The sequence below is a fragment of the Mastomys coucha genome, unplaced genomic scaffold (genome assembly GCF_008632895.1).
Source record: "Mastomys coucha isolate ucsf_1 unplaced genomic scaffold, UCSF_Mcou_1 pScaffold9, whole genome shotgun sequence".
NCBI lineage: Eukaryota > Metazoa > Chordata > Mammalia > Rodentia > Muridae > Mastomys > Mastomys coucha.
Window position 1 is genome coordinate 50,437,595 of NW_022196915.1, and position 23,296 is coordinate 50,460,890.

General features: G+C 47.9%; 1 protein-coding gene and 1 long non-coding RNA gene across 2 annotated transcripts in view; one reads left to right on the top strand and one right to left on the bottom strand.

Moving 5' to 3' along the window:
* Nucleotides 1–23,296, top strand: part of Xkr6 (XK related 6) — a 218,513-nt gene that overhangs the window by 179,379 nt on the left and 15,838 nt on the right. The window contains exon 2 of the mRNA XM_031362167.1: nucleotides 12,643–12,839. Within this exon, the coding sequence (XP_031218027.1) occupies nucleotides 12,643–12,839 (197 nt within the window). The remainder of the gene's footprint in view (nucleotides 1–12,642; nucleotides 12,840–23,296) is intronic.
* LOC116084888 overlaps nucleotides 18,148–23,296 on the bottom strand; it is a 28,872-nt gene continuing 23,723 nt past the window's right edge. The window contains exon 2 of the long non-coding RNA XR_004116307.1: nucleotides 18,148–18,294. This is a non-coding gene — a long non-coding RNA (uncharacterized LOC116084888). The remainder of the gene's footprint in view (nucleotides 18,295–23,296) is intronic.

Genomic DNA, 23,296 nt, shown 5'->3' on the forward strand with positions numbered 1-23,296 from the left:
GAGAGAGAGAGAGAGAGAGAGAGAGAGAGAGAGAGAGAGAGGTAGATCAACCTAGGCAAGCGCAAAGGGTTGTATATCCTGATGCATCTTGCCTTGGTTCCTTTGTCTTAAAGCATCCAGGAGAGCACATGAGCTAGGACAGGTGCTCAAGGTGGAAGAAGAACCCAATGAAAGGAAGTCTTTGTAACATTGAGGCGCTCAAGATCAAGGCTCCTGTGCTATCAGCATAAGAGGACAAGGACAGGAAATAACCTGACAGGGGAATTAAGGCATCTAGAGGGAACCCAGCCTGCCCAGGGGAGGATCCTGGCAGAGGGTAATGACAGGAACAAAGCACTGTGAGGAGTCTAGGGGTAGAAAGCCATCAGGAGGTGAGGGGCACATGCAGGTAGGAGTAAATCACGGGATGTAGCTCTTCAAGACATATGGGCACAGGACTGGGGTGACTAGATCTGGGCTGGCCTCCATCTTCTCTGTAAAATGGGAGTAGCCAAGGGCCCTAGACAGGCAAAATGCCTACAGAAGCCAAGTAGCCTATTGCCTCTGTCCCCAAACCCCTGTCCTCCCCTCTGGGCTACTACTGTTACCACACAAGCCACCTCAGAAGCGGACAAGACACACAGGAAGGAGGTTCCTCTCCTTAGAAGATGCAGATCCGAGAATGCCACACTTTCAAGCCACTGTGACAAGTCAGACTTCCCAAGTCAGCTTGCATAGGTGGGGAACTGCAGCAGCATGGACCAGGCTGGAGGGAGGCAAGACCTGGCAAGTTGAGGAACCAGTGAGCTCAGGTACTTTGGTGACCATTAGCTTAGCCATTTTTCAAGAATGAAGACTTTGGCCACCTGTGGCAGCACACCCCTTTAATCCCAGCACTTGAGAGGCAGAGACAGATGGACGTCTGAGTTCAAGGCCAGCCTGGTGTGTTCCAGGCCAGCCAAGACTATACTGTGAGATCCTGTCTCAAACAAAACAAAACAAAACAAAACGAGGACAGGGTATCATATAATCTGGAGATCCTTTTCCCCTCAATTGACTGATAAATAGGAGGATCTGCTTATGGTCCAGTTCCTTGGAGGGGCCTCACAGTGTGCCATGGTTTTAGCTTTCCTCTGAGTCTATCCACCTTCCTATGGAGGCCATGAAAACAGTGAAAAATCAGGAGCAGGCAGATCTCCCCCGCAGCAATGCAGACTGGCTGCGGATATAAGGCTGTGCAGATGTGACTGTGTCTACAGGCATCTGTAGGAATGTGTGTTGTGAGGAGTGTGTTTGAGTATGTGTGTATGTGTGCACTCTCTGTAGAGAGTACGTAGTGTGTGATGTGGGAACATTAGCATTTGGAGCAGAGAAGCATGTGTGTTCTGTGTGGATATTGTGCATGGATGTTGTGTGTGTATACTGTGTATGGGTATTGTGTAAGGATGTTCTGTATGGATATTGTGTATGGACATTGTGTATGGATGTTGTGTGTGGGTACCATGTATGGATGTTGTGTGTGGATGTTGTATATGGATATTGTGTATGGGTACTGTATATGGATATTATATATGGACATTGTGTATGGATGTTGTATGTGGGTACTGTCTATGGGTATTGTGTATGGATTTTGTGTATGGGTATGGTGTATAGGCATTATGTATGGATATTGTGTATGGGTACTGTATATGGATATTGTGTATGGATATTGTGTACATCTATGGATGTTGTGTGTGGGTATTGTGTATGGATATTGTATATGGATTTTGTGTATGGGTACAGTATATAGGTATTATATATGGATATTGTGTATGGGTACTATATATGGATATTGTGTATGGACATTGTGTACATCTATGGATGTTGTGTGTGGGTACTGTGTATGGATATTGTATATGGACATTGTGTCTGGGTATTGTGTATGGATATTGTGGACACTCTCTGTGGAGTGTGTCTTGTGGTGAGTGGGCAGCTTCAGGTATGCATACGTGTGTGGAAGAATATGTTTATAGCACCCACATGGGACAAGGGCAGAGCCACCTCAGGTAGTCCCGCAGGCATGGCTGCATGTGTTCAGATCTATATAGCAGAGGCATTTTCAAAGCAGCAAGGAACCCTGCAGGTGGATACTTATTATTAACTTCTGCAAAAAATTCTGTTCTGCCTTTGAGCTTGTCTTGCTGGGTCTTTCCAGAAAGAGACTAAACAAACAGCTCTTTCCAGGAAAAGGTTGGCCTGCTGTCCCACAGGTTGCATTGCTGATGGTGGTGACCTTGGCAGACCATCAGTGGTCTGCACACTACTGTGGCCTTGGGTTTCAGAGGCCTCCTTCCAGGGCTCTGGGGTTAGTAGGTGACACTGTGCCTGCTGGCATGATGAGCTCAGACTTTTAGTCAAAGCTGAGGCTCTCACAGAAAGCCCCAGAATCTTGGAACCCAGTGCCTCCAACCTTCTCATGGCCTCCATAGCTCCCAGCAGCTTATGGAACATCCAGACAATGTGGCCATGCAGACTGAAGGGTCTCCAGAGAGGGGGCTAGGCCCAGGGCCCTGGCCTTCTATTTCTGTCTATTGGTGATGTCTTATAAGGTCTTCCTGTGTGCTGGATATTGGTAGGGACTGAAGATCCATGGGGTAGGAGGTTAGAGCTGGACTTGGTCGTGCCCTTGAATCTTAGGACACTACAAGGAAACTGGATCTTAATCTTAGATAACTTGGATCTTCAGCAATGCCCAAGTCCATGTACATCATCCAGGTGACCTCTCAGTCCTTTAACTAAGCTCCCCCATCTTCAAAGGAAGGTCATGATGCTGGACTCATGAAGGTAATACAGACAGAGTAGGGGCTTCCAGGTGCTACACACTCCTAACTGGTGGCACCAGCTCTTATGACTGTGCACCCTGTTACTGTCACCAAGCACAACTTTCAGGTGGTTCTGTATCAATAGCAGGAGTGATATGTAGGACAGCCTGAGGCAGGAGGAGAGGCCCCCTCTACCACCTGATGTTGAATACTGCCCTAGGAGCCATTCCACAATGTGTGAGAGGCCTGATTTTGGGCGGCCTAGCCACTGTAGCAGCAGAGACAATGTTTAGGACCTCGCCTGACTCCAGTTCTGACATATCATCCTGAAGGAGTTGATTTCATAGCAATCCAGACCCCAAGGGGACAGGCTAAAGCTGGTAACTTGGGGTGGACTCTCTGATCCCTCCTGTTGCCTTGAAGTTGGAGCAACTGTTTGTATCTGTGCCACCAGCCAGCAAGGGAACAATGTGGTTTGCTGGTGAGGGGTTCAGTAACCTATTGCAAAAGGGAAATGGTTGGTGTCTAAGCTTCCAGTTGTCATGTGTCCTGGATAAGTGGGTCTTCAGGTTGACAAGAGGTGTTCCAGTGCCCAATCAGACCTTGGAGCCCCTTGAAGAGTCTGGTTTTGTGCTTGCTCTGCTTCCAGGCTGGCTGTTTGTAAGTGTTGTGAGGAGAAAAGTAGGCGCCTCCTCTGCAGAGCTCAGTCTGCACCCAGATGGCCTGTTCTGTCACATCAGATCACAGGAAGTCAAGGCTTTCCATAGTCTCCTCTCAGCCTCTGTTCAGCAAATTTCCAGTGGCTTCCTGGGGATGTATGGCCCCTGATTGACCTGACCCGCAGTCTCTGGGAAGAAAGCTACAGTAACTACGGGGATGGAGCCTAGAGATAGGCACTCATGGCCTTGATGACAGAGAAGGGAGGTAGACCTGGGGCACCCGAGCTCTCCTGTTTCTGCATCAGCTTCTTCATCCCTGCTCTGTCTTCTGTATTCCTTCCTTCTCCCTTCTTCCCCTTCCTTCCGTTTTCCCTTTCCACTATGCTCTCTGTGCTCTCTATGCTGGGCAGGAGGCAGTGAGCCACAGCGCATGGTCAGCCACACCCACCAGAGAAACAGCCCATGCTCTGTAATGTGCTATGTGGCTAGGCTGCAACTCCAGTGGTCAGGTGCATCCAGTGCATCCTGGCTTATGATGCTTTCAGAGAGAGGGAGATGGACTTGCATTATTAAGTATTGAGCATCAGTGGCATAGGGATCTGCCATGCACTGAGATCCTGGTCCCCACCAGGACAGACCCTCCTTTGGCAAGGTACACATAGAAGCACACACTTCCCTGAGGCCTCTAGCTGCAAGTTAAACTCAGTAGGACTCACACACATGTTCCAGGTCTTCCTTGGTGCAGCTAGATGGAAAACCCCTGCTTGGCCCCTTGAGGTCCAGCAAAAAGCCAAGGTCAGGCAGTAGGGGGCCAACTCTATATATAACCTGTAAGTAGGGTGAAGCCCCAATCCCAGGCACTGAAGAGATGGCACCTTAAGAGCTTCTTGGTCTCCAGGGCTTGGAAGCTAAAACGGGCCAAGCACTGGGTTAGAGTAGGAACCTTGGGACCCTGGGGACTTTGAGGAGGCTGAAGGTCTGGGGTCTCAGCCTCCTTCTGAATGAGCCAGATGGGTCCCAAGAGGTGGGCTCCCAAGCAAAGTGGCTACTAGGTGAATGTGCAGGCTAATCATTGCTACGACCATTCAGTTGATGCCACTGTCCACACAGATAGCAAGACGGTCTCCTCTCCAGAGCTGGTTTGGTTCAAAGGGACAGGCCTTCTAGGATGAGACAGTTGTGGGGCCAGCTCCTCTTGATGGCCTAATAGTACATACCAATGTAGTCTAGTTAAGGGGTCCAGAAGTGTGGCAGTATCCCACAGTAATCTTGCTCTAAGCCATGTGGAATCATCTTCCAGAACAGACTCTAAGGCTAGGTCCAAAGATTTTGTTCAAGAGGGAGTGGAGCTGGATGGGAAGAGGTGGTAAGGCTCCCTTGCCTTACTGCCGTCCTAACATTTTCTTGCCTGCCGGGCCCTTTGCTGTCCTTGGAGTATGGATTCCCAAGCTCTGATCTGTGCTGTAGGCAGGAGACTGTGGACTTGTCCCTGGGAGAGCTAGGAAGGCTCTAACCAGTTGACATTTGGGGACAGACCATGTGCCATTGTCACTGAGGTGTGAGCTTTACTCTCAGGGATCCTCTGTTTATTCTACATTCATAATTTTAAATTGAGAAATGGTCTCTCTGCATTTCCTAGGTTCACCCTGAACTCCCGGGCTTAAGCAATCCTCCTGCCTTAGATCCCCAAGTGGCTAGGACTACTTGGGAGTGCATGCCAATATTCTGCTTCCAGAACTAACTAGTAGATAAAAACACAATATAGCTGCCTTGAAGGAGCCCCTCATACAGATGTCCAGTTCTAGGCTTTATGTATCTCGGTTCACTTCCATACAGTTAGAATGGCCGCCTGAAGCCATGGGGCTTCACTTAGGGCTTTAGACTTTCTTATATTTTTTATTCACTTGCCCACCATGAAGAAAGAAAATCTATGGCCAAGTTGAAACTAGAAAACAATAGCTTTATGCCCTTTTTATGATTCATGTGTCCCTTTGCCTATGCTACATCTTTTCTTGTCACCTGATCTTGCCCTCTCTTGGCCCACACCACACCTGTTTACTTATGTGTGTGTATGTATTATAGTCTAGGACCCACATATGCAGCAGCATGAGAACATGTGGGTTCTTTCCCATCCCTTAATCTTTTCTTTCCACGAGTCTCCATTCTCCTGCAGATTCTGTTGTCTCACTTCTTAGAGCTGAATCATACTCCATCTCGTGTGGAGCATGTTTTCATTATCCGTTCATTTGTGGATGTGTATCTAGGTTGGCTCTGTCTCCTTGATGTTTTAAATGGATCAGCAACAAACAAGGATGTTCGTGCAAAAGAAACCTTCAGGAGAGCTCACGGCATGCAGGAAAACCTCTACGCTACACCTTCATTGGAAGCAATGGGCTTTATGGACATTTTATCCCAGTCTACATAGCCTGTCGTTCATTTTCTGAGTGTAATGTACAGAATAGATTTTAAGAGTTGAAGTTAGCCAGCTTGGGTTCTGTGGTCATTTAGAGCTCCTCATGTAATGCAGGTTTACACAACTGTCTCTGTTTCTGAAAGTTTCCTAGTTTTATATTGCAGCCTCTGCTACATCTCAAGTCAGTTGTCAGCTAAGATCAAATAATCATGTCTGCATCATTGGGAAGAATTCCTTTTGGCTGTTAAACTCTACGTGCTCCTTTGTAGGCAACCAACTGGCCTTGCTCATGTGGGTATGTTTCTAGACTCCAGCCCATGTCACTCTCTTTGCCAATATTGTCTCACTTACTATATATATCTTTATCTTAAGTCATAGCAATCAGTTCTTTAAGTTTGTTTCAGAGTCATTTGGGCTATTTAGGCCCTTTGTCATCCACACACATCTTATAATATGCTTATCTGTGCTCAGCTGCAAAACCAAAATCATGTAAAAGTAACTTTTATTTTCCTGATGTAATTGTTGTCTGGGAGGCTTACTGTCTCTGTCTGCTAACCTGGGCCTAGTTCTGGAAGCTTCTAGCCTCTGTACAATCTAATCTTGGCCTAGAATGTTTTCAGCCTATAACACTGGCTGCTGAATAAGCTCACCCTTCCTAGCTCTTTTTGAACTCTGGCTTGCTGGTTCAACTCAGCTGTTCTGGCTCAAACTCTTCTCTACGCTGAGTGATTCAATCTGGCTTCTCTCTGCTTCTCTGAATTGCTCTGCTTGGCCTCAAACTAAGGCTTTTCTCATCTCTTGTCTCCTTCTCATTCTCTGACTTGTTGTCTTTACCTGTGTCTAGCTTGTTTTCTCTTTAATCTGTCTCTGTAAATTTTTGGTAAAACTGCCTCCTTCTCCCTCTCTGTGCTGCTCCACTCTCCCTCTCAACTCTACTGCACTGCTCTCCACGAACTCCACCGTATTCCTGTGCTGTTCGTTTTTCCTCCTGTGCTGTCTGTCTCTCTCTGAAGTAGCTTCCCTTTCCTCTTCTCTCGAGAGTTGGGCATATCCTATTCTGTCAAATCTTTCTCTGATTCCTCACTTTTTCTGCCACTCAATTAGACATCACTTTCAAACATGGCTGCTTCCTTCTACAAACTAACTTTACCTTCCTGGTTTGGGATGAAAGGTGTGTACTAAGGGTGTGTCTGTCTGTATTCCAACCAGAGGGATTAAAAGTGTGTGCCAAGGGCTGAACCACACCTTAACTAGAAACATGTTCAAATATCCTGTAACAAAAACAAACGAACAAACACACAATGTTGTTAGGATCTTTCTTAGAATTATGTTAAATCTAGTTTGGAGGCGTGGCATGGTATGAGAATACTCACTGCTCTTGAAAAAGACTAGAGTTTAAATCTGAAGGTTAGCCATTTGCAACTGCCTATTCCAAAGAGATCTCATACCTTCTTATGGCCTTGAAAGTACCCTGCTCTCATGTGCATGGACACACGTACATATATGCATGCATGCACACACACACACAATTAAAGATAATAAATCTTAGGAAAAACAATTACATTGAGCTTGTAGATCAATGGGGGTGGAGGCGGTTGCCATCTCAGTCACATACATGACTGTGGGATGGGTATGCCTGCCTTTGGTTTCTTCGAACATCTTTTACCTTCATTGTACAAATCTTGCATGCCTTATTAGATTTATATCTAATAATTTCATTTTGGAATATATAAATGGAATTTTTATTTTGGATTTTCAGCTGTTCATGAGTTATCTACAGAAACAGTATTAATTCATGCCTGTTCACCTTGTTCTATGAGATGTTTCTTGTAGATCCTACACATGCATTTGTGCAGGCTGTTAGATCTTCAGCCTAGCCCTCTACCAGCTAGAGATGTGTTTCCTCCCTCTGCGGTCTGTTTGTATCTTCTGTTTATAGTTCTTTGTCTTGAGCTGGTGAAATGGCTGGTCCTTCCAGCACAAGGTGGAATAAGGGTGAGAGTGGACACCATTGCTTTGCCCCTGGTCTTCAGACAGAAGCATTCAGCCTTTACCATTATGTGTGGTGTTAATTGTGTGGGTTTGTTAGTGTCCTGCATCTTCATAAGAGATGAAACTCTTCTGGGAGTTTTGGTCTAGGTTTTGCTTGTTGTGTGTTTTTATTATGAATAGTTGTTGGATTCTGTCAAAGATCTTTTCTGCCTGGGTTAATGTGCTGTGTGAGTTTTGCTAATGACAGAGTTTGCATTCACTGAATTTGAAAAATGGAACTAGCCTTCCATGTTAAGATAAACTCCATCTGGGGCCAGGCGGTGGTGGCGTATGCCTTTAATCCCAGCACTTGGGAGGCAGAGGCAGGTGGATTTCTGAGTTCGAGGCCAGCCTGGTCTACAGAGTGAGTTCCAGGACACCCAGGGCTATACAGAGAAACCCTGTCTCGAAAAAAACAAAACAAAACAAAACAAAACACCCTCCATCTGGCTTTGGTGTACCATATATATGTAACATATGTGGTATATAATAATATATTATATGGATGTATAAGATATTATGTATTATTGGATTTGACTTGTATTCTAGCCTCATCTGTGTTACTATGATAAAGCACTTTAACCAAAAGCAGCTTAGGGGAGGAATAAGTTTGTTGGCTTATACTTCCACATCACAGTCCATCACTGAGGGAAGTGAAGACAGGAACTTAAGCAGAAACTTGAAGCAGAAGTTATGGAGGAATGCTGCTTGCTGCTCGTAGACAGCTAGTCTTCGTATTCAGCCCAGCACCACATGCCTAGGGAATAGTTCACTAATTAACAATCAAGACAGCTATGGGAGCTAAAGTCAGAGGGGAGGTGCACACCTAGGCAGCAGCCACCTACCTGATGCTTTCCCTTGTTTTCCCGGGGATTTTACATTCCAGGCTTTCATAGCCCTGGGGGGCAGAGGGCAAAATGGTGCACATTTGTTACTTCACCTTGTCCTGGGGCCCTACTCTAGACTAGGCATCTTATAGTTAGGAAACCAGGCCTTGGAGGGTAGACAGACTGTAATGATCGGAACAAGGTGGATTGTGGAACAAGAGGAAGAGACAAATGGTCTGTCTGAGAGCTGTGCAGGTCTGGACCCCAGAACCCTGGCCCCAAAGCCAGACTGCCCAAGTGTGATGTTCTGCTCAGTTATTTATGCAGCTGGGTAAACTGAGGAGCACGTCTTTGCCTCAGAGCTTCAGTTGGCAATCTGTGAGGTGAGGTGTTGCTGTAAATGGCCGTGAGGATTAAGTGAGTTCGTGCTCTCAGCTCAGCTAACTCAATTGCCGAGCGAGACCCATGCCTCGCACTCAAATGCAGGTTACTTACGTGTAATATGCACCATACTCTGTACACCATTTAGCCCCACTTGAAAAAAACAATGACATAAAGTACTGGCACGAGTTCAGACCTTCTCTGGTGGGTAAACCTAGGGTAGGGGAGGATAATGATAGGGGTTGGGGTGAGGGGGCAGCCTAGGGAAGAGATCGATCGGTTTAGGGCCACGCCACCCTTTGGTGTGCAGACAACTGCAATCTCCTGGCTCTTGTACTGATCATTGTGAGATTTGGTGCTCCTAGAGGAGACACAGTGTGACAGGAGGTGACATAAGAAGATGAGATAGTAAATCCAGGAACAGCTGGTGGGTGTCTTTTCTCCTGGGCTGTCCTCCTGGTTCAAGGCAGCTTTCTAGAACCTGCAGGGGAAGGGAAGAACTCGGCACCTACCATACCTTCAGTTGGAACCCCGGTACAAATTGACCAAGATGCACTGCAGCTCGCAGGTGGCCCCTGCATCCAGCATTGCCACATAGGAGGGCGCAGGCCCTAAGGTATGAGATCACTGGTGTGGCGCCTCCTTTTTGCGACGCTTAGGGTCTGGCGCCACCCTGTGGTCACAGGAGGAAGATACCTACACAAGGAGATGGACTGTCCAAAAAGCTGAAGGGGTATCTCTGATCTCAAGACTTGGACCGCCTCAAGGACTGGACTCAGGAGAAAGATGTGGCGTCCTGTCACCTGCTTATTCCATACAGCTCCCGGGATTGAGAGGGAGGCAAAAATCTATGCAGCTCAGTGAAGAATGCAGCATCCCACCTGCTCTGGGAGATGGTCCAATCCATGTCTCCAAGAGCTGTCAGGGTCCTGCACACTAGAGGAAGTGTCTGGCACCATGCTGAGGGGGCGCTTTCCATGGCAGAGTCAGAACGCTGGAGTGTAGATTCACTCCTACACACACTCTCCCAGAATGATGGAAGCAAATCAGTTTAGATTCTTGTCTTGGGGTCCTGGTCTATAAAGTGAACTAGGCTATGTCTGTATCCAGAACTAGTTTATTTATTTATTTATTTTTTTTTGGTTTTTCGAGACAGGGTTTCTCTGTATAGCCCTGGCTGTCCTGGAGCTCACTCTGTAGACCAGGCTGGCCTCGAACTCAGAAATCCACCTGCCTCTGCCTCCCAAGTGCTGGGATTAAAGGCGTGCGCCACCATGCCCGGCCAGAACTAGTTTATTACAAGCCAGCAAACTAACATCTCTCTGTTACTAACAGAGACCAAGACTAAAAGATGGAAGAGAGAGAGTAGCCAGCTGGGTGTGGTGGTCCACAGTACTTAAGAAATGGAGCATCAGAAGTTCAAGCTTATTTTGCCCATGTAGCAAGTTCAAGACCAGCCTGGGATATATGAGACTCTGTTTCAAAAATTCAGAGCTGGGAAAGGGGAGAACACATTTGCCCTGTGGGCTGAGTACTTGGAAGTCCTAAGCTTCACTCTCTTTGCTTTCACCCCAGGGCAGAGGCCGTGGGGTGCTGATTACCAGAAGGTGTGACATCCAAAACTAGGTGCCTTGACCCAGGGGACAGGTTCTGGCTTTGCTCCTGCCTCCCCCAACAGAGGGGGTTTCTTTCTGCACCTTGGTACAGGAGGACTGAGGCCCACCATTTTGCATCTAGAGGTAGCAGCACTTTATAGTTTTAAACTGTGTTACAAATATGTGTCGTCCAGTCTGCCTTTAGACATGGCATCTGTGCGCCCCCTGGGTGATGCCCCCCACACTGCTGTGAGGGCAGAAATTCTCTCATCGATCACTTGCCTTTCACACCTTTGACCCTAGCATGCTTAGGGTCTGCCATTAAGATGTTGTGTGCATGTGGTCCTGCCTGGAGTCCTCAGCCCCAGAGAACAGGCCTTCCCAGCCTGCTCCTTCCACAGGTGCTGAACCAGGAAGTGAGAAATATCAGGATGCCATCAGCCGGTCCCTACTTACACAGGGCTCCTGTGCTCCAAGGGGAGGCAAAGAAAGACAGATGAGAAAGAGGGTCTGAGAGAACAGGACTGCTGTTGAGATGTTGGAGATGAGGTGAGGCCCTAAGCACGGAGGAGAGCTGGGGAGATTACTCTGAGCACTGGGGGAACCAGCTGCAGAGGGGAGAAGCTGCCTGCACTTTAGAACCTTCCAGGAACACTCTGGCTGTCTTGTGAAGAAGGATTCTCACAGGGCAGGACTGGGCAGCACTTGTCAGGGAAGAGGTGCCAATGTCGATGCTGTGGAGAGGGTTGAGGGGACTGTCCACAGACTCCAGTGGGCAGTGCCTGAGAGCCACAGAGCCTTGTGAGCATTGTAAGCCCCGTGCCCTGTCTGTATGGTTCCAGCTCAGGAATAGAGTCACGATGCGCATGGTTCCATTCTTGATCCTGACCTGCAGAGATGCGCTTCTGACCCTTGTTTTGTGTTGAGGGCAGGACCTTACCCAGACAAATCTGCCTATATCCTGGGCCCCATCCGAGACTGAGGGCTGGCCTTAGTAGATCCATAAAATCCTTGGAGACACAGCTTCAGATATTTCTGGTGGCAATGAGGCTCACACAGGAAGAGAGCCCTCTACACTGAGTGTGTGCTCAGTACCCACTGTGTGAGGCATCCTCACTGGAGAGGAGGGCCTGGCACACTGAGCCATCACTAACATCACACAGCTCTTAGTGCTGACCCGCAAGCCCAGGATCCCCCACTAGACCTGCTTCCTTGGGCTCTTGTGGCTCCCCGGAGAGTCTGGATGTCTTCTTGAGAGAGGGGTCAGTAGGTTTGTGATTGCCTAGGCACATGGCCTCCCTGGTAGTTTCCAGCTCTCCCTGATGTCTATCAGGTACATCTAGGCCTTGTTGGCCAGTGACCTGGGGCCAGTGCTTGACCTTCCACTCTGCCATCTGAGCCTGTGCAGGGGAGAGAGGTAACCTTTCAGAGGCCTAGTTGGTCCCTATAGGAGCATGCCTATGTCTACTGGGTGTGGGTATGGCCAGCCAGTGAGCATTACTTAAGAGTATCACAAGCTAGTCTCTTTCCTTTCTAGAGGAACAGAAATGTCAACTCTACTAGAATGTTTCCAACCTCCACCCTGATCCTCACCCCCAAGAAGCCCACCTACCCTCTGAGCTCATCTGAAATGCTTAGTTGAAGGGCCTGGAACCTCATGTGGGCAATGCTTTAATTTCCTATATGTATAAGTGGAGGCCAGGATGGGGAGAACTGGCCTGGTCCCTCATTGGGCCAGCTCCCTCCAATGGCTGGGCCCCCATGCCTCCAATGGCTGGGCCCCCATGCCTCACCACTATCCTTTTGAGCCCAAATCCCAACCAAGCCCCTGGGGACTTCTGAAAGAGGTTGGGGAATGTCAGTGCAGGAAGCTTGGGCTTTCGGAGGCTGGTTGTGGTCCTTCTATACCCCCCACGCCCTACCCACACATGTGTTCTGTCCCATGTCTCCCCACAGGTATATCCGCACCATGTACCTGGGGATTCAGAGCCAGCGGCAGAAGGAACACCAGCGGCGCTTCTACTGGGCTATGATGTACGAATATGCAGATGTCAACATGCTGCGCCTCCTGGAGACCTTTCTGGAGAGCGCCCCCCAACTGGTGCTACAGCTCTGCATAATGATCCAGAAGAACAGTGCAGAGACGCTGCCCTGTGAGTGCCTGCCCGCCCACCGCAGCTGCCTCATTTGCCTACATGGCCTAGGGGTCCTGGCTCTAAGTTCAAATGTCCAAACCCAGCCCTCTTGGCATCCCTGCTCCAGGGCCTCTCTGCTCATAAGAGCGGGGTTTTCATGTGCTCCTGAGCAGCAGAGCCAGCCTGCTCTTGGCGTTTCAGGCTGCTGGCTCACCTAATCCAGTGTGAGACCCCTTTGGCTTGCCTAGGACCCCGGTGTTTCTACATCTGTGGAATGGGGATAATCAGGCCTAAAGATAGCATGTGCCCATGAGACTGAATCGCGTCAGGTTTTACTTCTGGTTTGGGTCTTTTAAAACTGCGCTCTTGCTTCCGGTGCACATAGATGCCTCAGCTCATTTGTAAAGACAGCCTGAAGTGGTTGTTGCTCCAATGAGCACAAAGGGCTCTGTACTCCTCAATGTGGCCGCAGAAGCCACAGAGCACTGTCTAAGCATGCAGGCTTTGTGGTAGGAGGGCTCTTGGGTGTTGGGATGCATTGGTCTTGCTTAAGAACTAATGGCTAGCCTAGCCTACACAGCATATATCAGGGAGTCAGGATGCACCGGAACAGGCTCTAGGTTGAAAAGGGGCCTGAGGTCACATGGAGGGATGTTTTTAGCCTGGGGAGACTTGGGATGTGTGACTATTTAACATTTGAAGGGACAGGGAAGGAAAAAAATGTCATAGATGGCAATTCACACACCCAGGGAGCTGTCATACCTTCAATGGTTGGGGAATGGGAAATATTCCATCCAGCCATGGAAAGACTGTCTCTAGAGATAGTGGCTGTCTTGTTGCAAAGTATATTCAAGCAGAGACACCGCTAAAGGAACCAGACCCAAGGAGGTCCTACTTGCTGAGAGTTGCAGGGGTATCCATGATCTGGGAGACCTGGTGGAGAGGGTCCTTCTTACTTGCCTTGGCTCTCTCTGGCCAGTGGGCCTCTGGTCTCCTGGGCTATCATGATACTTCCACACCTTGCAGTCTCTATGCTGTGTCTTGTTATTTGGTTGGGTTTTTTTTCTTCCTGTAGATTCACTTGCTGAAGGATTCTAAGCTTTCTACATGAGCTCCTTAGCCTACTGGCACTGCTTCTGGCTAGCTAGGGGATAGCTCCTCCTCTCTCTGTGCCATTCACACTGAGGGTATTTAGAAAGATGCTAAGGCTGTTCCAACCTCCTCGCTGGTGCAGGTTTCCTGCCATCTTGGCAGCCATTCTGGGTTAAGGCAGGTTTGGAAAGCAGCCTACGGTACTGGGAAAGGCAGAGAGCGGCACACAACTTGAGCTCTGCCATGTAGACTTAGGGTGTGGGATGATTCACTTCCCAGCCATATTCCTTTATCTCTAAGGTGGGAATAAGAATTGTGGTGGGTGCTGTGAAAGTTTGTTGAGCTGTACAATTATCTCCACAGCACATCGCCTAGAGTCATAGGCCAGCATGATTCTGGAAGCTCATCAACACACCTGAACACATTGCTGTGGGCCTGAGCTGTGGGGCTAGAGGGATCGCCCTAGAGGCGGAAGTCAGAGGAAGTCTTTACAGACTTGGGCTGGGTGTCAACAACAAGCAGAGAGGCACAGAAGTGTCCTTCTAAGCTTTGAAAAGTCCAAAGGCCCTGAGGTAGGAAAAGCTTTCTCCATGAGAGTTATGGTGATGATGACCAGAAAGTAAGAATATGCAGGGCAGTTAGAACCCAGCAGTGGAGCAAGGGGAGTGGGGTGGAAGGCAGCATCCAGAGGAAGAGCCTAATGGGCTCCCCACCCCAGAGATACACAAGCATTGTGTGCCAGAAACCATGGTTTCAGCAATTACTTAGTTGAACATTTCCAGGTAGAGCTAAGGAAGATAGAACCTTCCTAGGAGTCCCACCAATTAGAAGTTGGTTGTTGCACATGTCCAGTATGGTGCAAACCCCTTGGGTCTGAGCTGTGTGTGCCCTTCCACCCACTCAGTCAGCTAGTGGGAAAGGCTGGAAGTCCCTGAGTGAGAAAGTTGTTTGAAATGGGGTTGTAGTATAAAGGTAGAATGACCTATGACCCCAGAATGGGACTAGATGGCATGGTATGGACCGTCCTGCTCAGGGAATACCCCCAGAGGCTTGCTTTTTCTTAGGAAAAATATTTCCCAAGAAATCCCAGATAGATTTTGCTTTTGGCTTATTTTAAATTTTGGCTTGTTGAGACAGGGTCTCTCTATGTAGCACTGGCTGACTTGGAACTTATTACTAGGCAGACAAGTCTTCCCGTGAGCTTGCTGCGTTTCTCCTGTTTCTACTCTGCCTCCATTCTGGCATAGCGAGCATGTGGCATGCCCAGCTAGACTTTGCTATGACACTTGGCCAGGAGCACTGGAACTTGCACAGGGGTGGAAGATGCCAACCACTGAAGCAGTTGAGTCCACTGCCCTTGCTTTATACATGGGAAGATCAGACACAGAAAAAAAGAAGTTGCCCAAGGTCATGAATCAAAGAGCATGTGAACAAAGGACTTTTATGTTTCTTGCTGCCCCGAAACAACTGTTGTGGCATGTAGGATACCCTCCAAACACTATGCCTTGCCCAGGGGTTACCACCCACCCCCATCCCACAGATAGTATCAGGAGGATGGCTCAGCAGGTAAAGGTACTTGATATACAAGCCTGATGACCTGAATTCTATCACAGAGGCCCACGTAAAGGGACTCCACAAGCTGTCCTTTGTTCTACATATGTATGCTGTGGCAGGCATGCACGTGCACACACACACACACACACACACACACAGGTGTGTGTGCGTGTGCATGTATACACACAAATAAACACAGGTAACTCCAGACCAATATATAACAGAATAAGATGAGAAAGACAAACGACTCTAAGAAAACATGAAATCACACACCAAAGCATTGATTTTCCTTTAAGCATTTGGTCTTGGATCCTTTTCAGTGTCTTTCTGTTTTAACTATCAACCTCCCTACTAGTTTGTTCTTTCAATTTTAAGTCATGGGCTCTACTCACATCAAAACCCTGGGGAGATGGCTCAGTGGGAGAAAGGACTTGCTGTGCAGGCATGAGGGCCAGAACTCCATCTCTAGCTCAGCATGGTCATCATATCAGGGACTGGGGTGAGGAGACAAGAGGATCACTGAGCCCCCTGACCTCTGGCCTAGCTCCAGGCTTAATGAAAGACCCTGTGCCAAGTGAATGAAATGGAGCGTAATGGAGCAGGATACCTGGTGTCCTCCCCTGGTCTCACATACCACACATGTGTACAAACTGCGGAAACCTGACCCTTAGCTTCACCTTGGCTTAACATATAGCACAAGTTCTGCTAGCATCCAACCAACTCAGAAAGGCAAGTGCCTACTCCCTCTGCTCTTCCCAGCCTTTCTCTTCCGCTGGCAGCCCAGAGAGTTGGCCTCTCCTCCCCTGGTGAGGACACAGAATGCTACACAAGAAGCCTCAGTTTCCCTTCTCTGCCTCCCTAGCCACACTTCTCCCTAGTGGAGGTTGAAGCACCTTTGTGCTGATCTACAGGAGGAGAAAGGCAGGGGCCCAGCTCTTGGCTACTGCATCCATGAAGCGTGCACTTCATTTCTTTTCTCCTGGACTTCTTTCTCCCTATATAAGAAGTGTTTGGCTTCTGTCATGTCTGGTTCACATAGCCACTGGCTCAAATCCTCTTAAGTCCAGAGGAAAAATGTGTTGGTATAATAAAACACCTGAGGCTGGAAATTCACAATAGAGATTTACTTTAGGAAGCTTGGTGTCTAGGAATATGGTGCTAACACATGGTGAAGGTCTTGTGATATCATAGAGCTGGAGGGATTACAACATAGGATAGGCTGGGTCTCTCTTCATTATAAATCCTCTCCTGATCTCATGGGGGCTTCCTTGGCCTCGTGGCCTCACTCAACCCAAATGACCCCCTAAAGGGTCCACTTCCCAGTGCTATTAATACGTACAATTGAAGATGGCATTTCCAATATGAATTCAAAGCATTTGTTCACCCCCTTGATTAACATAAAGTGACACTGGAAAGTGACAGTGACTTGGCCATGGGAGCTGAAGGTCAGAGGTCTAAGCTATAGACGAGACCTATAAGTTTTCTCCTTTGGCTCCTTGGAAGAATATATATAATTTATTATTGAAAAAACCATCTCTTTGCATTGGGCCATAACTCGCAATGCTGAGTCATGACTGTGTCTGTGCCAGCACTGCCAGACAGGCCTCCAGTGGAGTGATGCTCTTCTCTCTGATTCCTCAGTGCCAGTCTGCCATTCCCAGGAAACATGGCAGCATTGCAGACAAGTGGCACATAAGTCTGCCATGGAGAATCTCAATCCCCCGGCTGCCCACTGTCTTGGTCTCTGCTAAGGAAAGAGAGAGATGGGCTGGAGAAATGGTTCAGTGGTTAAGAGCACTGACTGCTCTTCCAGAGGTCCTGAGTTCAAATCCCAGCAACCACATGGTGGCTCACAACCATCCGTAATGAGATCTGATGCCCTCTTCTGGGGCGTCTGAAGACAGCTACAGTATACTTACATATAATAAATAAATAAATCTTTAGAAATAAAAAGGAAAGAGACAGATGTAAAGTTCTCTTGTCTCCTCTGGCCTCCTTTTATATATCACCAAAATGGAGAGACACAGCAAAGGCCAGACATGACCACTATTGTGTCTCCAGGATGGCCTCTCTCCCACACCTTTCCCATTCTCTCTGGAGACCATTCCATGAAGATTCTGCTTGGTGTCCACACACAGGATCCCCTGACCCCGAAACTCCAGCTCACCACCTTTCTAGCTCCTTTTTGTCTAAAGTCACATGACGTCTCTGTCTGTGCTGTTACACAGAATGTGCAGCAGTTTGAAACTGAGACCTGTGTGCCCTGCCCCAGGGTAGCCCTTTCAGCTCTGGTTACCCTTGACAACTGAGGAAATGTGGGGAGACTTAAAGAAAACTCACAAGAAAAGCAAACCAAATCCATCTTATTAAAATCAGTGTGTGTAAACTGGTCGTTGGCTATTTCAGAGTGTTTGTGTGTAAGACACTGCAAAGTCTAACTGGCCTGGGCTTCCTGATCCGGCCCAGGAGTCAAGGTGGCTTCTAGGGGAAAGTATAGAGGGCAGCAAGTTCAGAAACCACAGCATCAACTACAACTGGACCTTCATTCCTCCCTTTGGGAAGTAACTATTAACCACCCACTGTATACCTGGCATGAGGTGAGACCCAGGGACGGATACTTTAAGAATCAAAATAGACTCCCTACCCCATTCCCTCATGAAGTCCGAGTGTCATATAAAAAAGTGATAAGCAAATATTTAATTTTCTCTCGTAGAGAGTGTTGGGTGTAATGAAGCCAGAAAGGGACGGGAAAGGCAGCAGAGTTTCTTGCAGCTTTTTAGTGGAGTTGTGAAAGGCACTTCATGAGGTCAGTAGATCATCTTGGAGCCTAGTAGAAAGGAGAGAACCTCAGCAAATATGGAAAAATGTATTGCAGAATTTAGGAAGATTCGGGGCTGAGTCCTGAGATCAAGCATGTTTCCAGTATCGTTAATGAAACTGGGACCTTAACAGCAAGGGCCAAAAAGAATGGGGTCACCTCAGTGTACATCCCTAGCACCACAGGGTCCTCATGGGGGTAGGAGGGGAGCTGTGCTTGCACAGATCAGCTCTGTGGTAGGAGTTTGCAGAGAGAAGGCAAGAAATACTGCTGCTGACGTCCACTGGACTGGCCGCTGGGAGGGGCGCCAGGTAGACTCTCAGCTCTCCTTTGGGCATCAGCCACGGGAAGGAGGGCAGCAGGGACTCCCAAAGTGTCTCTGCACTCCGGCCACCTCTGATGCTAAGGAAAAGGAAGTGGGAAGTCTTCAAGGGTGGGCTGGTGGTAGTACTCAATCAACTGTGAGACCAGAGGCGCACATCCACATCTGATGCAGGAATTCTGAGCCCTGCAGCACCATCCTAGAGAGAACTGCCTCCATGCAGCTTCTCAACTGTGAGGCCAGAGGCGCACATCTGCATCCGATGCAGGAATTCTGAGCCCTGCAGCACCGTCCTGGAGAGAACTGCCTCCATGCAGCTTCTGAAGAGCCTTCCCGCCCTGAATATCCTGAGGAAGCATGTCAGTGTCCTGGGGCCAGGGCTTCCTGTTGCCAAACACTCTGAGTTGGTTTCTACTTGTCTCCTGGGCAGGCTGGAGGCTGTCACATAGAAGAAAGGTTCTGTCCCCCGTGAGCGCTGACCTTGCTTAGCACCTCATGGATCTGTGGCCCTTGGGTACAGGGGTCCTTCTGTCACACCCTCTCAGTGGTCCTTTGCGAGCTGCTGCCAACCCCTCCTACCCCCAGGAGTTTAGGGAGAAGTGGGTGACACTCAGCTCCTGATGCCAATGAAGTGCCCAGCGCAATGGCTGATGTTAACACTGTGCCATCCAAAGCATGCCTGATTCTTCCAGGACTCCTGGTGTCAAGGACTTAGGTCCCAGAGCAAAAATGGTTATCAGTATTCAGCCTCTCTCTAAGCCGTGTTCCAGAATTTCTGTATCAGGACTATGTTCTCTGCAGTTATCTGCTCATGGAGTATGCCAAGGGGATAAAGACTTCCCAGTACTGGACTCAGGGTACCATGATGGGCAAAGCAGAGAGGGCTCTGCTCTCTGAGGGCACACATTCTAGTGGATATAGGCAAAAATAAGTAGGTACATGAATATAATTTCAAGAACATATGGAATATATATATGTGAAGACAACATATGCTTACACTCTTTAAAAGCATCCTATATATATATTTAGTTTGTATATTTATGCATGCTATATATATATGTGTGTGTATGTATATAGAAATTATATATATATATGTACACACAGCTATATAAAAGCAAAGATTCATTATTCATTGCATATTCAAAGCCTGTATTTTTATCTCTTGCTCACAAATGATAAATTGAGTCTTAGTAGCTTCATGGCCCAAGATTACAAGGCTATTTACCCAAGCTAGATGTCTTGTGGCCATGCTCCTTCCCAGACGTCTCTTAGACTCCATTAAAATGTTATCATGTTTGGGAGCCACAGGGTATTGGGCAGTCTAGTCCTTTGCTCAGTGTAAGGGGTTTCTTAGACTGCGCAGGGAGGGCAGATGAAGGGGGCCTGCTTCATGTGTTCCAGCTAGTCAGTTTCCGGCATCCGCAAGCCCTGTGCCATTCAGCTGAGTGACTGACCTTTGTTTTAGAGTCTCTGAGGCAGAGGCTTGCCTTTATCCAGCTGGCTGCAGAGAAGGTGTTTTGATATTCCTGATGACATTTTAGGAGGAAGGATCCAGGGAAATGTGCAGCTGGCTCTTCTGCAAGTCCTTTAAATGCTGGTATTTGACCTTCAAGCTCCTTGTGGGGAGAGTGCTCCCTCCCTGAGGTGCACCATGTTCCCACAGTGGCCCTTTGACTAACTCATTGAGCCCCAGTGCCCAGAAGATCTCCATGGGTGTCTCCCACCTCCTCCAGCTTTGTGGTAGCCAGAGGAGAAACGTAATGGAGGGTGTGTGGTTAAGACAGGGCCATGGCTCTCTCCCAGGAGCTTTATTGGTTTTTTGCCTGTTTGGCTTGAGGCAGCTTGAGGATGGAAGGGTTTATTCTGGCTCACAGTTTCAGGGCACACAGTCTGTCGAGGTGGGGAAGGTATGGCGGCAGAAGCATGTGCCACTGCGTCTGCTGTCAGGAAGTAGAGATAAATACTGATGATCAACTCATCTCCTTTTTGTTCAGTCTTGGACCCCAGCTCAGAAAATGGTGCTGCTCCTACTTAGCATGTGCCTTCCCATGTCAATTAACCACAACTAGAAACTATCTCACAGACATGCACAGTGGCTTGCTTCTTTGGTGATTGTGAGTCTCATCAAGTTGATAATCAAGATGACTGCCAGGATAAAAAAGAAAAGAAAAAGAAAGAAATACCACTTGACATGGTGTCATACGCCTTTAATCTCAGCACTTGGGAGGCAGAGGCAAGTGGTGTACATAGTGAGTTCCAGGAGAGCCAGAACTATGTATACATTCAGTCTCAAAAACAAACAAAATTACCATCAGAGGAAACTGACATTCTTTATCAGAGCCAAGAGACAATCTGTCCTGCCCCAATGTCCCTTCATCCACACCCATGGATCTCTTTCAGGGTAGCCACTCATCTTTGGTGCCAGGTGCTATTTGTTTGACTTTGACAGAACATGGAAAGGTATGGGAAAGTGCTAGCATCAGATCATAACCTCAGTGTGATTAGGTGTAGGGGTAGATGACTCATCTTCAGGGGTTGCCTTGTTCAGTGCAGGATTACTTGGTGACCTCCCATTCTCCCACCTGTGGAGTACCAGCAATACCTGTACCCTGAGCTGTAAGAACCAAAATGTCCCCCAGACATCACCTGATACCTGATGTGGGACAAAATCACCCCATCTGGGGATAACTGTCTGGCTATTGATGAGTGATGGTGAATGCTGGCTGAATATGGCTTGCCAAGGTGTCTGCCTCCTAACCTTGAACCTATCGTTGACACATTCTATGTGCTGGTGCTATGAAGAGTTTTGATGAAGATGAATCCAATCATCTGGTTGTCCCAGAGAGGAAGGAGGCAGGTCAGAGGGATGGAGAGGATGCCTCAGTGAAAGCTGAAAGAGAGTCATAAAGATTCCACACTGCTGAATTTGAAGACAGAGAAACGGGACAGCAGCCAAGGGATGTGGGCAGCTCCAGAAGCTGAGAGGCAAAGGAAGCAGATCCTCCCTGGAGCCTCCAGCTGGCACTCAGTCCTGCCAACGCTTCAGAAATCAGACCCCGACCTCCAGAACTGAGCCGTGATAAATGTGGTTATTCTCCGCCAGGACACATGTGGTTCTTTGTTCCAGTGGCCACTGGAAACTGAAGTAGTGGGAAAGGTAGATTTAAGTGAGCAATTAAGACAACCATGCCCACTAGCCTTGGAAAATTCCAGGTGTCTGTTCATGGCACCCCTTGGCCAAAGAATCAGCGGCTTTTATCAGAGCCTGCATTTTTGGCATTGCTTATGAAACAGTGTGTGTGAGGCATTTGCTCAGGAATCATGTTGGGCAACTACTGGGCTGGCACAGCGCCTATATGAGTGGATAAGACAGCTTTTCTCTCCTCAGAAGTAAAAGCCAAGCATTGGGGGAATGGCGTAGCAAAGTCATTTGATTTCCGGCATTTATATTAAAGAAAAAAATAAGCCAGGCATGTCAGTGTATACCTGTAATCTCGGCACTGGGGAGGCAGAATTGGGAAGATCCCTGGAGCTCACTGGTTAGCCTGTCTGGCTGAATAGAAACTTCAGGCTCAATGAAAGAGCCTGTGTTTAAAACCAACATGGAAAGTGATTGAAAGATGCCCCACGTCAATTCCTAGCTTCCACGTACATGTATACATCCATGTGTGTATATTAATATGTGTGAATATGTACACACACATATACACAAACACACATGTGCATGCACACACATACACACAAATGCACACACTTGAACACATACAAATGGAGATCTAAAATCAATTCTTTCCAAAGGAGAGCCATAGTTCAGGGATGGAGTGGGGCAGACAGTCTCCAGAAAGTGATTTTGAAGTAGAAGTTATGGAGGAGTAATGTTTGGAGTGCTGAGACAAGGCCAGAAGTGGTGTCTACAGTGCATCGCAGACTATGTGAGGGGTGTCCAAGGAGGAGGCAATGACCAGGCTGAGCTTCTAGGATGGATAGGAGGTGGGCAAGCAGAGAAAGCAGGGGAAATGTAACTAGGCCGAGGCAGCAGCAAGACCTCAAGACAGCATGGCACATACACGTAGCTTATGTGTCTGTTTATGTGCCGTGCATGGACATCCAGCTTTCCTCTGTGCTGGGTGCTAAGCTAAGCCAGTTCTGCCATTTTCACTCCACTCTTAACAATAGTAGCCTCAAGGAAAGCTGACAATCACCAGGGACTTCTTACAGTTGAGGAGGTGGGCATGTGTAGAGAGAATATGTTGCATATTGAATGGATGTATCACCTGTCAGTTAAAACACCTATGGCCTAGAGGGTAGGGTAGAATAGAAGGTGAGATATTCAGGAGGCAGAAAGGATTCTGGGAGAGTGTGAGGTGCAAGAGATTTGCCCAGGAAGATGAGATCAGATGGATGTGTGGTATCTGAGACAGGTAACCAACCATATACAAGAGAATAGATTATAATAAATGGGTTATTTTAAGTTATGATCTAGTCAGAGAAGAGCCTAGGTATATGGGCAAGGTATTTGTAAATATATATTTTGAGTCTGAGTCTTATTTCTGGGAGCATGGGGCTCAGAGGAAGAATTAGGCTCAACTTCTACAGGCATAAGTCTGGCATCTTATCAAGGGAAGAGGCAGCTCTGGACTGGCCCTGGAGCTTATGTCAGAAGCAAGCATGCTGCTTTCCTGCCTCAGA